The 16,395-nt window shown below is 39.6% G+C and overlaps 1 protein-coding gene across 6 annotated transcripts in view; it reads right to left on the bottom strand.

Moving 5' to 3' along the window:
• The window catches only part of mib1 (mindbomb E3 ubiquitin protein ligase 1), a 143,105-nt gene extending 133,457 nt beyond the window's left edge, over nt 1-9,648 (bottom strand). For all 6 annotated transcript variants that reach the window (XM_034183879.1, XM_034183880.1, XM_034183883.1 and 3 more), the window contains exons 1-2: nt 8,819-9,648; nt 7,460-7,631 (exon numbers count right to left, since the gene is read on the bottom strand). In XM_034183879.1, the coding sequence (XP_034039770.1) occupies nt 7,460-7,631; nt 8,819-9,047 (401 nt within the window). In that variant the 5' untranslated portion in view covers nt 9,048-9,648. The remainder of the gene's footprint in view (nt 1-7,459; nt 7,632-8,818) is intronic.
• Between the last annotated feature and the right edge of the window lie 6,747 nt (nt 9,649-16,395).

The raw sequence follows: 16,395 nt of genomic DNA, 5'->3' as shown, positions 1-16,395 counted from the left end.
TTCCATCTGAGAAGCAAGTTACACAAACTGCTGCTCAAATATCTCGCATACAAAAACAAGCAGAAAAATAAAGTTGAATCAGGGAAGGGTGAAGGGCTTTGCTCACTTTCCCAGGAAGTAGTTACTCTTCAAATTTAATGGCTCTTCTACAGAATTATTTAGCATGTACTTGTTCATACACTTGAACAGAAAAGAGCCCCTTTGAAAGAATTATGCAATAATTTTAACAATTTTCTAATGCAAAACTCTGCTCAAGATTGGGCTTCGGGATTCACTGAAAACCTGACATACTGAAGAAAAACTAATAAATCAATTTTGTAACCATTACTTTTGAGTAACTTTTTATCGAAACTGGACTGCACATATGTGCGCCAAGTACCCCTCCTCAATTTGTACCATGGCTTACTGATGGATTGGTTAAGCAATTAAGAGATATTCACTAAAGCATGTTTTCTGTGTGTGTTCTGATGTATTTCGAAATAAAAACAACTAGAAGCACTCAGAGTGCAAACCTCCGCCAAGGCCATGGGGTCACTGACGCCATAACATCTACACGCCGTGGAATCATTGAACCTAAAAAAAAAGTCTAACAATGATGTTTGCTCAGTAGTAAAAAAGTTTCATCTGCTGTGACTGGATAGCATGTATCCTTAGCGCTTGGCATCACAGTTTATTGCAACTTGCACCTTTCCCAGAAGCTACTGTCTTCTGAGCACTGATATTGGTATTGCATGTGCTTATAGACAAAAACAAATGAGACAAAATTCAATTTATTATTCAACTAAACTGCAAATATATGAATTTTTTAACATTTATGAAACACTTCTCTAAATAAGGCCATAGGGTCACTGACCCAAAAGAGATTCCCTCCTGGGCACAGTGATCTATTTCTTTTTGTCTCTTTCTCTAAAATTGTATATAATAATCATTAGATTATTAATATATAAACAAAAATAAATTTAAGAAATATTACAATTTGAAAACAAATGCACCCGAACGTGATGACAGCTGCAACTGTTTCATGCTAACTTTTAACATTGAAAATGCCATAGACATACTAACGTGTTAGCATCGGGATCCGGATCACCACTAAAATTTAATCACTTGTTCCTCTTGTCATTTCCAAGCACTCCACAAAATTTCATCAAAATCCGTTCAAAACTTTTTGAGTTATCCTGCTGACAAACAGACAGACAAACAAACAAACGCGACCGAAAACATAACCTCCTTGGCAGAGGTAACCAGACATGTTGCTAACCTATCTGCACTACCACACTTGAATTTGAATAAATATAATGTTGGCACTTCTGCTTTCAAAATTTCAAGCTGTAAGGTTTAAAATTTATGTAAACCAACTGTTTGCTTTATGTGTGTATGTGTGTGTGTGTGTGTGTGTGTGTGTGTGTGTTGGGGGAGGCTGACTGTAGAGCTGAAACAACTAATCGAATTAATCGATTAAAATCGATTACCAAAATAGTTGTCTACTAATTTAGTCATTGATTAGTTGCTAAATAACTTTGTTTTACCATAAATGTTCATTTCTTCCATATAATCAACCGAGCTTTGCTTTGAATCTTGAACCAATTGAAGGAGTGCTTCGAGCTGCTGCTTCGTTGATTTCATTTGTTTTATTTTGCTTTATCTTAATTTTTCCCCACTAAAACCCTAAAGAGCATATGTCTGTGAGGAATATTTACCTTTTTTTATGTTAAACTGACCTGTTATGGTCTTCTGAAACAGTTGATAGATGTATGTTATGCTAACACCGATGCTAACAAGTTAGCATGTCTATGGCGTTTTCAAAGTTAAAGTTAGCATTAAGTTGCTGGCATTTCAGCATGTTTGTGCATTTGTTTTCTGTATAATAATTAATGGCTCACCATTTGTTGTCATAAAAGAGTCAAATGTATTACAAATTATAATATTTTTTTAATTTATTTTATTTATATATTAATAATAATAGTAACAATAATAATAGTCATAATAACTAATAATGCTACAATACAATTTTAGAGAAAGAGACATGAGTCACATGTGTCATTGTGAAATGACCACATACTTTACAAGTTATACAGAGAATGTTGCACATATAATGAGTCAGGCTACAGTTTTTGATATAGGTTTGCAGCAACAAAAATACCTCTTTTTTCACCATATATTTTAGAACATTTATATGTTTCAATGTTGTTTTATGGCAACTCAGCACTCTGATAAAGCAATGCCATTTGAAATAATTATTTTTGTTCTATATTATAAACTGTTTTATTCTTTATTATTTTATATTTCAACAGCCAATGGACATTTGACGATTTGTTGATTTTCAAGTATTTTAAGTTTTCAAATGTTCTGTTAAATAAAGTGATAGGAGAGAAAAATTGTTTCCCCTGGCACATTTTTAAAAAATTCCCCGCTAATCCGATTAAACGATTAATCTTTTCCGTATGCCACGTGGATGCCTCGCTGGAGAGGTGTTCCAGGCACGTCCCATTGGGAGGAGGCCCCAGGGAAGACCCAGGACACGCTGGAGGGACTACGTCTCTCGGCTGGCTTGGGAACACCTTGGGGTTCCCCCGGAGGAGGTGGGGAAGGTGTGTGTGGATCGGGAGGTCTGGGCGGCTTTGCTTGAGCTGCTGCCCCCGTGACCCGACTCCGGATAAAGCGGAAGAAAATGGATGGATGGATGGATGGATTAATCGTGTCGAAACCCCATCAGATTCATCAATGATCCAAATAATCGTTTGCTGCAGCCCTAGCTGACTGGTAAAAGTTAGGGATTGGGGGGGGGGGGTCAGCCAACAACAACAATAAACCCTGTATGACTTTCAAGGAAAGTAAATATCATTTAACACTCTGTTCAGTAAAGTGGACAGTCCTGAGAGAACACACTCAAATTTGAACTCCTCTGAGATGTCCTCCATTGAGAAATTCAATTCAAGTTGGTTGAAAATCCAACAAATTGTGTTTGTTATGTACGAGGGCTGTCCATAAAGTATAGGTCCTTTTTTATTTTTTTCAAAAACTATATGGATTTCATTCATAAGTTTTTACGTCAGACATGCAGGAACCCTCGTGCGCATGCGTGAGTTTTTCCACGCCTGTCGGTGACGTCATTCGCCTGTCAGCACTCCTTGTGGGAGGAGTCGTCCAGTCGTCCCTCCTTAAAGCGACAGTGTCACCTCAAAATCTCTCATCAGCCGTTAAAATTTTCACTGAAACCAGCTTAATTTTTCGAACCATGTCCACTTCGATGTGTCTCACAGGTTTAGAAAAAATTTTGATCAAACAAAGCGCCAGTCTCTCAGCAACTTCTCAGAAAAAGGAATTCCGACGAGGGGCTCCCCGTTCTCCTAACCCTAACCATAACCATAAAGTAACTGACTCTCTTTGCCTAACCCTAACCATAACTCCCCCCCCCCCCCGCATTTTATACCCCTGTCTGGCACATGCGCGATGAGTAAATAGGTTATTTGTGTAATTGTTCTGAATGAAACCAGCGCGGGCACATTTGGCCATGTGTGCATTCAAATGTTTTTTTTTATTATTATTCATCATCAGCATCAATCTTTATTCCAGACATGAAAAGGTCCATAAAAACATATACAGTCATACAAAAAATATAAATAAATAAGTTAATAGGATCTAAAAGACCACAGTACATGCCATTATTCATAGAAACTGTGACGCCAGTGATTCCATAATCTTGAGGTGAATCTAACTGTACTCATTGCAGGATTAAATAAAATTACAATTATGCTGTTGCATGACACAGTAAGTCTACACATACATCTATACATAAGATTCCTGAGCACAACAGGACATGTGGGTACATCAGCATTTACAAACAAATGGCTAGCTACTCCATCTAGGCACTTTGAGCGGTAACCTCATACCATCATTGTATGCCACATAGGGTTTTTGTAAACTGCTTCTTTTATATCATTGCCACAAATGGGCAGTGTACATTGGGATACAGAAAGCTCTAAAAAGTGCTATTTTTACGGAAAACGAACACATACCAAGTTTTCTGATCAGCATATTTGCTTGTGTATACATCATACAATACTGTCTATAAATGTCACGGTCATCAGACAGGTCATCCTGTATGAAATGCCCCAAGTATTTAACCTCATTAATTATGCTGAGAGCTGTGCCAGACAGGGAGAAGTCAGGAGTCATCGACTTCTTATTTGCCTTACTTCTCATGATGTTACTCTTTCTGGCATTATATTTAATGTCAAAATCATACCCATACTGGGAACATATCCTTAATAACTGCTGAAGGCCAGCACTGTATGGACAGAAGACCACCAAATCATCTGCATACATCAGGTGATTGATTATGCGGCACCAACCATACATCCTGTTTTGCAACTGTTTAACAGCTTTGACAGTTCAGCCATATAGATGTTGAAGAGGTAAGGGGACAATATACTTCCCTGCCTATACTTTCAGCCTGACCGGAAAATCGCTAAGGGCACTTGGGCAAGGTCCTTAATCCCCTAGTTGCTCCCAGTGTGTAGTGAGCACCTTGTATGGCAGCACCCTGACATCAGAGTGAATGTGAGGCATTATTGTAAAGCGCTTTGAGCATCTGATGCAGATGGAAAAGCATTAAATTTAGGTTACAAGGTTAAATTCCTTTTCTTACTGTGATCAATCCGGACAGAGAGGGGAACTCCCAAGGCCTATTTAAATACATTTGCATGTTTAAATAGGGGTGTGGACAGGGAGGAGTTTGGTACTTCTGCACGTGTGCTTAATTCTACATTCTGTGGGATGTATAGAAGACATCAGGTTAAACATATCCCGGCATGCCTTAACCCAGCCACTACACCCTGCTATTGAGGTGGGCGCCATTACGGAGGTATTACCTAGATTTAAAGAATTTGATAGTATCTCACTAGGCATGCTGACAAAACTCATAATGTCAACAAAAAGCACAACCTGTTTATTTGATCCAGTATCAACAAAACTTTTTTTAATGAAAGACGTGCGGACGGGTCTGCGCGTCGGGACGCAGCCGGCGCGGAGCAGCGGCACAGGAAAAACACCTCCGTGTTGATAACCATTTGTAAAATCCAGGCGGCTTTTGATGGCTTTCAGTGGAGTGAGTATATGAGAAATTGTTTAACAGCTGGACATGTTCCAACTTGTCCTTAAGGCTTCCAACAGAGGTGTTTTTCCTGTGGCGGAGCGTTGCGGCGGCTGCGAGCCGACGCGCGGACCCGTTCGCACGTCTTTCATTAAAAAAATCTCCTTTAACAGTGGAATATCCGGATAAAATGCTGAAACCGACTTCTTCTGAAACTTCTCTGTTCTCTCACGACGTCCTGGATCAATAGAGCCTGAAATGTGGAGGTTTTCAGCTTGAAACAGGCTGATGACGCCGCCTGAGAGCGCTGTGCGACGTCTCGCACTGTGGGAAGTCCTTAAAGCGACAGTGTCACCTCAAAATCTCTCATCAGCCGTTAAAATTTTCACTGAAACCAGCTTAATTTTTCGAACCATGTCCACTTCGATGTGTCTCACAGGTTTAGAAAAAATTTTGATCAAACAAAGCGCCAGTCTCTCAGCAACTTCTCAGACAAAGGAATTCCGACGAGGGGCTGGACGACTCCTCCCACAAGGAGTGCTCACAGGCGAATGACGTCACCGACAGGCGTGGAAAAACTTACGCATGCGCACAAGGGTTCAAGCATGTCTGACTTAAAAACATATGAATGAAATCCATATAGTTTTTGAAAAAAATAAAAAGGACCTATACTTTATGGACAGACCTCGTATGTACCATTGCAGCAACAATTGATGCTTTGATCAATGCAGTGGGCAATCCTTTGAGGGTGTTGGTGAAATCTGATAATGCTCAAACATAAACTCGTTCAACATATTGTCATTTGGGATGTCTAATTCAATTTTTTTTTTTTTTGGAAAATCAAATTAATTGTTTTCAAGTTATTATGGCATAAGAATAAATACACTCTGTCAAGCAAAAGTAGGCCCTCCTTCAGGTGTATCTGTTCAATTATGCTGAATTTTTAGATTGTCTATTCATTTGGGTTGTGCTGTTCATATTTGCTAAAAAATCTGATACATTTGAGTTATTATTATGGGCACAAGAAAGTGTGACAGATGAACAGAGGCATGCATTGACAGTGCATTTCTACTAATATTCCCAGGGGGAACCCACACAAATACAGGGGTCATTCCATGTCAATTCAACGAGTGCCTCACGCACTTTGTCTCAGATTTTCTTCAAATTTTAATCAAATATTCCCAGACTATTCAGAACAATAAATCTGAAGATCGAGGCCTGTAGGCCAAGTAGTTTCTGAGATATGGCCAATTTAGTGTGCATGGGGTCTGCTGTTTTTTAGGCAAAAATTATGGCTGTCATTTCTGTAACCAAGTTCAAGGTAGAATATCTCAGCAAATAATGGACTTAGAGGCCTGAAATTTTCTGTGGCAGTTGTCATGGACACCCAGACTTGGACTATAGTCAAACAACAGACATTGACACTAAACTGTGAAGTTTATGTATGCTCAAACTATGGAAAATATTAAACTGACCATTACGAACATCCATGTTTGAGACACTGAAGCATATCATTACACTCAAAGAAGCCTTTCCATTTCTTGGCTCCTTAATGCCAGCTATACTGGCCATGAAATATGTAAATTTGGCCATAATTTTTGCCTAAAAACATCAGACACCATGCACACTAAATTGGCCATATCTCAGAAACTACTTAGCCTACAGGCCTCACACTTAAGATTTGTTGTTCTGAATAGTCTGGGAATATTTGAGTAAAATTTAAAGAAAATCTGAGACAAAGTGTGTGAGGCCCCTCAAATATTCGTTGAATTGACATGGAATAACCCACAGGGAAAACATGCAAATTCCACACAGAAAAAAAACGGGTGGAAAGCGAACTCATGATCTTCTAACTGTGAGGCATTAGTGCTATCCACAAAGCCACCATACCGCCACAAAGTAGAACCCATTTACTGACTGAAGAAACATATTATTTGATAGAAAAGAATATGGGAAAATTAAGTTTGAAAGTTTTTTCAGCTAGGGTGTATGTAAAGCTATGTCTCCAACTGTATGGAGAATTATGAAATGGACTCGATGGAGTAAAAAGGAAGGCTGGTTAGAGTGAATTACTGCATTATCCAGATACCTTGTTTGATAGGTATATAGACACAACCAGAGACTTTACAAGTGCAGTTTATAGCAGCAGCATGCCGAACAGAGACGGCCATCGGATGACTGACCACAAACACTACAATCCGATTGTGTGATCTTTAAGAGTATTTTTGGTTTCTTTCTGTTGTTTTTTTGCAATTTCCAGCAGAGAACAATAATGGAATCAAGCAGTTTATCTACCACTACACTTTTGTGTGACAAAATGAATCAGCTAGTATAACACTGATGATGAAAATTCCTAAATTAGCTGACCTCTCACTGCCAGGCGTGGTGATTCTGTAGAACCGGTGTCTCAAGTGATGCTTGTCTCCATGGTAACAGGTTGTGCAGAGATCATAATTTGTGCACTCAGCACATTTCCAGCGAATACCAATGATTGGCTGCTGACGGCATGTGTCACACATGGTTCCATCATGTTTGATACCTTAAAGAGACAAGCGTGAGAAACATGAGTCAGGGTGGTACTGAATGACAATATGTGCACAACAGCAGTACAACCAGGATCAGTTTTGCAGAATAATAAGTAAATAACATACAAACTGTGCAAACAAAAATGTCAAATATCCCAGGAAAAAAGTGGTAAATTACAAATAATGGGACACTTTATCTACAATAAAAATGTATTTATTGACATACTCATACTAGTCTGTTATTTACAGTATACAACAAATAAGAAGGCCCAAGCAACTATCACTTAAATAACAACAAAAACAAACTTAAGACTATACTGTAAATGTAGGCTCAAAGTAGAAATTTGTTGTGTGTGTGTGTGTGTGTGTGTGTTTTTAAGTCAAAGGGTGGACACATATTCAAGTCACTCTGGGTTAATTTAAAATAAACCTGAATCAATTTTAAAAAAAAAAAGCATAATAAACCATGCAAGAAGGAGAGTAGTGAAGGAAAGCCACCAAGACAATGGACTGGACTGAAAGGTGCAGGTGGTGCCAGATGCCAAACTATTGCCAGAGTGCACAGGAGCAACATATTTTGGCCTCCGGTGCCTCCTGCGCCTTTCAGTCTACACCTAGCTCTGACAGTTCTTAAAAGCTTCTGTGGACGTGACTGGTGAAACCTGGGGTTTTTGCAACTTTTGCCTGTTACATCGGCAATCACAGATCAAATCTAGGGCCCAGTCTCCCATGTGCCATTTGACAAACTGTAGCTGAAATTTCTTGTCTTATTTTAAGAAAATACTTCTCTGCCACTAATCTGTATAACTGGTGATGCAACATTTTCTCCAATCACAGCCACAGGAGCATATAACTCCTTCAAAGTTGCCATGAATGTATTGGCGGTTTCCCTCACTACTCTCCTTGCAAGGTCAGTTTTTGAGAACAGCCGACTCCAGACAAACTTAACATATAGCACCTGTTTGAATTTCTTAACAGTTCCTTCTTTGACTTGTCTAAAGAATGTTGGCTACAAATGTGGTGACTTGTAATGCAAATCAACACTTTTGTTGCCAGACTGACATTAAAGGTGAAAGTCTACAGATCTTGATTGTTTAATCTGAACTCCACAGTGATGGTTTAGAGAAAAACCTAAATACTTATGGACCTGAACGTACTCTGCATGCAGTTTCACGGAAAAACAAGGCAGACAAAAACCTACCTGTAGGCGCACTGTCTAATATCCTCACGTCGTATGCACCAGAACAACGGTAATTAGCAGCAGTTCCATTATCCCAGACAACCACAACCTCCTCAGGACTTTCGAAACTCCTGACGGTCCCAACATGTCCTTCTCCACCATCCTGCTTCCCCCACTTCCAGTCAGGTCCACGCACCACTCTCGCACCGACTCCTTCCATCATCGCTCGATTATTCCTGCCGGTGGTCATTTACGAAATGATCTCGCAATGCCACCGCAAATCGTACAAGTTAGCGAGTTTAGCCGTCTGTGCCTCGACGGAGTTTCCAAAATGAACAAGTCAAGTCCTAATAGGAGACAGTAGGACAAGCCACAATGCTAAGCTAGCTACTCAGAGTCTGTTGTAAACGGCAAAAAACCAAAACAAAACGAAGACAACAAGAAAAACTCTCCTTTAAATATTACCTCCGAGCACGAGAAGCTGACATTAACCACTTTAAAAGCTTGTGAAATATTTACACTGCAAGCTACGAGTATCGCCGTCTGTCTTCTTTAGGAGTCCACACATAATAAGAATGCCACCTCTTCAACTTAGCAAACCAGCTAACTGAGTTAGCTAGCTTGCTAAGGAATTGTTAGCAAGTCCTTATTGTTAAATCAAATTCTGCAATTTTGATGGTCGCTTAACCAGAATGTCGTTGTTTATGCTGCTGCAGATCCATCCAAGATGCGCACTTTTTCAGGCAAACGGTTCCCTGGAGTCAACTCACAATAAAAGCGTCGCCATTATCGTCAATCAGCGTTCACAGCTCAAGCGAGCAACAACTAGCTACGGAGATACACGAAAAAGCACGAAGACAGCAAATCGGAAAACCGATGATGTATGGAAGCTCATCGACGCCAAAAAAGTCACCGTAGTGCGCCCCCCCACCTCAAAAAATAAACAAATATCCGTAGATGCCCACAGTGTTTTTAGAGTTTATTTTATTCCCTTTTACTGTACTATCTAAGAAGGAAAAACATACTTTAATCCAGTATCACTCTAGAATAGAATAGAATAGAATAGAATAGAATAGAATAGAATAGAATAGAATAGAATAGAATAGTTTTTTATTTGCCAAGTATCCACAGAATACAAGGAATTTAACTTTGGTTTGAGCTGCACTCTCTCTGTACGGCATGTATAAATATACACTAAACACTGAATAAGTCACATTAATAAATGTGCAAATAAAAAATGCAATAAGAGAAAAAGAAAAGGATATGTGAGACAGACAACAGATTGAAGTTAAACTATACATAAGGTACATAAACATAGACGGCATCCATCCCACTTTGGATGGAGCAGCTCTCATTTCTAGAAATCTGGCCAATTTTCTTAAATCCTCCAAACCGTGACTATCCAGGGTTGGGACCAGGAAGCAGAGTTGTAGTCTTACACACCTCTCTGCAGCTTCTCTCCCCCTGTCATCCCCTCATTACCCCATCCCCGTAGAGACGGTGCCTGCTCCCAGACTACCAATAACCAGCAAAAATCTATTTAAGCATAAAAATTCAAAAAGAAAAAATAATATAGCACCTTCAACTGCACCACAGACTAAAACAGTTAAATGTGGTCTATTAAACATTAGGTCTCTCTCTTCTAAGTCCCTGTTGGTAAATGATATAATAATTGATCAACATATTGATTTATTCTGCCTAACAGAAACCTGGTTACAGCAGGATGAATATGTTAGTTTAAATGAGTCAACACCCCCGAGTCACACTAACTGTCAGAATGCTCGTAGCACGGGCCGGGGTGGAGGATTAGCAGCAATCTTCCATTCCAGTTTATTAATTAATCCAAAACCCAGACAGAGCTTTAATTCATTTGAAAGCTTGTCTCTTAGTCTTGTCCATCCAAATTGGAAGTCCCAAAAACCAGTTTTATTTGTTATTATCTATCGTCCACCTGGTCGTTACTGTGAGTTTCTCTGTGAATTTTCAGACCTTTTGTCTGACTTAGTGCTTAGCTCAGATAAGATAATTATAGTGGGCGATTTTAACATCCACACAGATGCTGAGAATGACAGCCTCAACACTGCATTTAATCTATTATTAGACTCTATTGGCTTTGCTCAAAAAGTAAATGAGTCCACCCACCACTTTAATCATATCTTAGATCTTGTTCTGACTTATGGTATGGAAATAGAAGACTTAACAGTATTCCCTGAAAACTCCCTTCTGTCTGATCATTTCTTAATAACATTTACATTTACTCTGATGGACTACCCAGCAGTGGGGAATAAGTTTCATTACACTAGAAGTCTTTCAGAAAGCGCTGTAACTAGGTTTAAGGATATGATTCCTTCTTTATGTTCTCTAATGCCATATACCAACACAGTGCAGAGTAGCTACCTAAACTCTGTAAGGGAGATAGAGTATCTCGTCAATAGTTTTACATCCTCATTGAAGACAACTTTGGATGCTGTAGCTCCTCTGAAAAGAGAGCTTTAAATCAGAAGTGTCTGACTCCGTGGTATAACTCACAGACTCGTAGCTTAAAGCAGATAACCCGTAAGTTGGAGAGGAAATGGCGTCTCACTAATTTAGAAGATCTTCACTTAGCCTGGAAAAAGAGTCTGTTGCTCTATAAAAAAGCCCTCCGTAAAGCTAGGACATCTTTCTACTCATCACTAATTGAAGAAAATAAGAACAACCCCAGGTTTCTTTTCAGCACTGTAGCCAGGCTGACAAAGAGTCAGAGCTCTATTGAGCTGAGTATTCCATTAACTTTAACTAGTAATGACTTCATGACTTTCTTTGCTAACAAAATTTTAACTATTAGAGAAAAAATTACTCATAACCATCCCAAAGACGTATCGTTATCTTTGGCTGCTTTCAGTGATGCCGGTATTTGGTTAGACTCTTTCTCTCCGATTGTTCTGTCTGAGTTATTCTCATTAGTTACTTCATCCAAACCATCAACATGTTTATTAGACCCCATTCCTACCAGGCTGCTCAAGGAAGCCCTACCATTATTTAATGCTTCGATCTTAAATATGATCAATCTATCTTTGTTAGTTGGCTATGTACCACAGGCTTTTAAGGTGGCAGTAATTAAACCATTACTTAAAAAGCCATCACTTGACCCAGCTATCTTAGCTAATTATAGGCCAATCTCCAACCTTCCTTTTCTCTCAAAAATTCTTGAAAGGGTAGTTGTAAAACAGCTAACTGATCATCTGCAGAGGAATGGTCTATTTGAAGAGTTTCAGTCAGGTTTTAGAATTCATCATAGTACAGAAACAGCATTAGTGAAGGTTACAAATGATCTTCTTATGGCCTCGGACAGTGGACTCATCTCTGTGCTTGTTCTGTTAGACCTCAGTGCTGCTTTTGATACTGTTGACCATAAAATTTTATTACAGAGATTAGAGCATGCCATAGGTATTAAAGGCACTGCGCTGCGGTGGTTTGAATCATATTTGTCTAATAGATTACAATTTGTTCATGTAAATGGGGAATCTTCTTCACAGACTAAAGTTAATTATGGAGTTCCACAAGGTTCTGTGCTAGGACCAATTTTATTCACTTTATACATGCTTCCCTTAGGCAGTATTATTAGATGGTATTGCTTAAATTTTCATTGTTACGCAGATGATACCCAGCTTTATCTATCCATGAAGCCAGAGGACACACACCAATTAGCTAAACTGCAGGATTGTCTTACAGACATAAAGACATGGATGACCTCTAATTTCCTGCTTTTAAACTCAGATAAAACTGAAGTTATTATACTTGGCCCCACAAATCTTAGAAACATGGTGTCTAACCAGATCCTTACTCTGGATGGCATTACCCTGACCTCTAGTAATACTGTGAGAAATCTTGGAGTCATTTTTGATCAGGATATGTCATTCAAAGCGCATATTAAACAAATATGTAGGACTGCTTTTTTGCATTTACGCAATATCTCTAAAATCAGAAAGGTCTTGTCTCAGAGTGATGCTGAAAAACTAATTCATGCATTTATTTCCTCTAGGCTGGACTATTGTAATTCATTATTATCAGGTTGTCCTAAAAGTTCCCTAAAAAGCCTTCAGTTAATTCAAAATGCTGCAGCTAGAGTACTGACGGGGACTAGAAGGAGAGAGCATATCTCACCCATATTGGCCTCTCTTCATTGGCTTCCTGTTAATTCTAGAATAGAATTTAAAATTCTTCTTCTTACTTATAAGGTTTTGAATAATCAGGTCCCATCTTATCTTAGGGACCTCGTAGTACCATATCACCCCAATAGAGCGCTTCGCTCTCAGACTGCAGGCTTACTTGTAGTTCCTAGGGTTTGTAAGAGTAGAATGGGAGGCAGAGCCTTCAGCTTTCAGGCTCCTCTCCTGTGGAACCAGCTCCCAATTCAGATCAGGGAGACAGACACCCTCTCTACTTTTAAGATTAGGCTTAAAACTTTCCTTTTTGCTAAAGCTTATAGTTAGGGCTGGATCAGGTGACCCTGAACCATCCCTTAGTTATGCTGCTATAGACGTAGACTGCTGGGGGGTTCCCATGATGCACTGTTTCTTTCTCTTTTTGCTCTGTATGCACCACTCTGCATTTAATCATTAGTGATCGATCTCTGCTCCCCTCCACAGCATGTCTTTTTCCTGGTTCTCTCCCTCAGCCCCAACCAGTCCCAGCAGAAGACTGCCCCTCCCTGAGCCTGGTTCTGCTGGAGGTTTCTTCCTGTTAAAAGGGAGTTTTTCCTTCCCACTGTAGCCAAGTGCTTGCTCACAGGGGGTCGTTTTGACCGTTGGGGTTTTACATAATTATTGTATGGCCTTGCCTTACAATATAAAGCGCCTTGGGGCAACTGTTTGTTGTGATTTGGCGCTATATAAAAAAATTGATTGATTGATTGATAAATTAGTGAGGTTTTTTTTGGCAGGTTAAGTTGTTCATCAGTGTGATGGCCTGTGTAAAGAAACAACATGGACGACACAAAACTGTCTAATAATAAAAAATCTTACAAATTGTGATAAAAACACCACATATGGCATGATTATTCTCTACAAACAAACATTAGCTTTTTGGAGTCTTATGTAATTTGGCATTCTTCTCAACAAGATTGGAACATTTTTAAACACTGAACCTGTGGTAATTCTTAATTGACCCCAGCCTGTCTATAGTTACCACTATGAAAAGTTTATCATATATTTTTGTGGAGACCATGTACAAATGCACGCTTTGTACTCATGTACAAAGCGTGCATACACACAAAAAATAACGTTCACGCTAAAGTTCAGATACCAGTATACCAAAAGTGAAATGACCGTGGAAATGTGCGGTGCGTCACACAAAAAAATCCTGGCTGGCATGCGTGCATTTCTACAGCTATTGGTCCACTGCTGACATGTAGCGGTGACGCGGGAAACACCTAATAGTGTGAAAACAAGAATTCGTCAGAGTGATGTGCACACCAGAGAGACACTGATGAGCAATTAACACACATATGTTTGTAATTATATGGGTGGACATAAACGAATGCGCAAAGTAATGCGTAATGTGCAATATGGCATTAACAATGGCTGCATTAGCATTGTTAGAAGACCTTGCAAATGATGCAATCCGATGTGAGCGTGTAATCAGCGAATGCGAGGATTTACTTGCAAATGACAATAACTGGCTCATAAGCCGATTTCGATTACCAAGGCCAGTGTCACTGGAGTTTTGTGCACAACTGCGGCCAGCCCAGAGTGCAATACGGTGAGGAGCCAGGGGTTATCTGTGCCCACACAGGTGCTGACCAAGCTGAGTTTACTGGCAACAGGGCATTCCAGCAGGAGCTGGCCGATTAGTCAGGAGTGTGCCAGTCAACCTTGAGCTGACCCATGCCAGCTGTGTGGAACGGAATCATGTCATCCAGGTACATCACATTCCAACATTAAACCACAATTTGCAGTGAGAGTCGGTTTTCCTAATGTAATCAGAGTTATTGACTGCACACATATTGCGATAAAGGTTGCATTGCATGATGAATTTGTTTTTGTTAATAGGAAACAATTTCATTCCATGAATGTTCAAATCATATGTGATGCACAAATGCATCTAACTAACATTGTGGCTGGGTGGCCTGGTTCAATGCATGACTCATTCATCCTGATTAACAGCATGGTTGGGGCAGCCCAGTCTCACAATTTTTTTCATGCTCCCATCACAAAATAAGTGACATTTCCGCAATGCGGTTTTGAATTTTACTATTCCTAACCCCGTTCTCCTAACCCTAACCATAACCATAAAGTAACTGACTCTCTTTGCCTAACCCTAACCATAACTCCCCCAGACCCCCCCCCCCCCCCCCCCCCGCATTTTATACCCCTGTCTGGCATATGCGTGATGAGTAAATAGGTTATTTGTGTAATTGTTCTGAATGAAACCAGCGCGGGCACATTTGGCCATGTGTGCATTCAAATGTTTTTTTATTATTATTCATCATCAGCATCAATCTTTATTCCAGACATGAAAAGGTCCATAAAAACATATACAGTCATACAAAAAATATAAATAAATAAGTTAATAGGATCTAAAAGACCACAGTACATGCCATTATTCATAGAAACTGTGACGCCAGTGATTCCATAATCTTGAGGTGAATCTAACTGTACTCATTGCAGGATTAAATAAAATTACAATTATGCTGTTGCATGACACAGTAAGTCTACACATACATCTATACATAAGATTCCTGAGCACAACAGGACATGTGGGTACATCAGCATTTACAAACAAATGGCTAGCTACTCCATCTAGGCACTTTGAGCGGTAACCTCATACCATCATTGTATGCCACATAGGGTTTTTGTAAACTGCTTCTTTTATATCATTGCCACAAATGGGCAGTGTACATTGGGATACAGAAAGCTCTAAAAAGTGCTATTTTTACGGAAAACGAACACATACCAAGTTTTCTGATCAGCATATTTGCTTGTGTATACATCATACAATACTGTCTATAAATGTCACGGTCATCAGACAGGTCATCCTGTATGAAATGCCCCAAGTATTTAACCTCATTACTTATGCTGAGAGCTGTGCCAGACAGGGAGAAGTCAGGAGTCATCGACTTCTTATTTGCCTTACTTCTCATGATGTTACTCTTTCTGGCATTATATTTAATGTCAAAATCATACCCATACTGGGAACATATCCTTAATAACTGCTGAAGGCCAGCACTGTATGGACAGAAGACCACCAAATCATCTGCATACATCAGGTGATTGATTATGCGGCACCAACCATACATCCTGTTTTGCAACTGTTTAACAGCTTTGACAGTTCAGCCATATAGATGTTGAAGAGGTAAGGGGACAATATACTTCCCTGCCTATACTTTCAGCCTGACCGGAAAATCGCTAAGGGCACTTGGGCAAGGTCCTTAATCCCCTAGTTGCTCCCAGTGTGTAGTGAGCACCTTGTATGGCAGCACCCTGACATCAGAGTGAATGTGAGGCATTATTGTAAAGCGCTTTGAGCATCTGATGCAGATGGAAAAGCATTAAATTTAGGTTACAAGGTTAAATTCCTTTTCTTACTGTGATCAATCCGGACAGAGAGGGGAACTC

The sequence above is a fragment of the Thalassophryne amazonica genome, chromosome 12, assembly GCF_902500255.1.
Source record: "Thalassophryne amazonica chromosome 12, fThaAma1.1, whole genome shotgun sequence".
NCBI lineage: Eukaryota > Metazoa > Chordata > Actinopteri > Batrachoidiformes > Batrachoididae > Thalassophryne > Thalassophryne amazonica.
The sequence above is the reverse complement of the archived record's forward strand: the minus strand, read 5'-3'. Positions and strand labels throughout refer to the sequence as shown.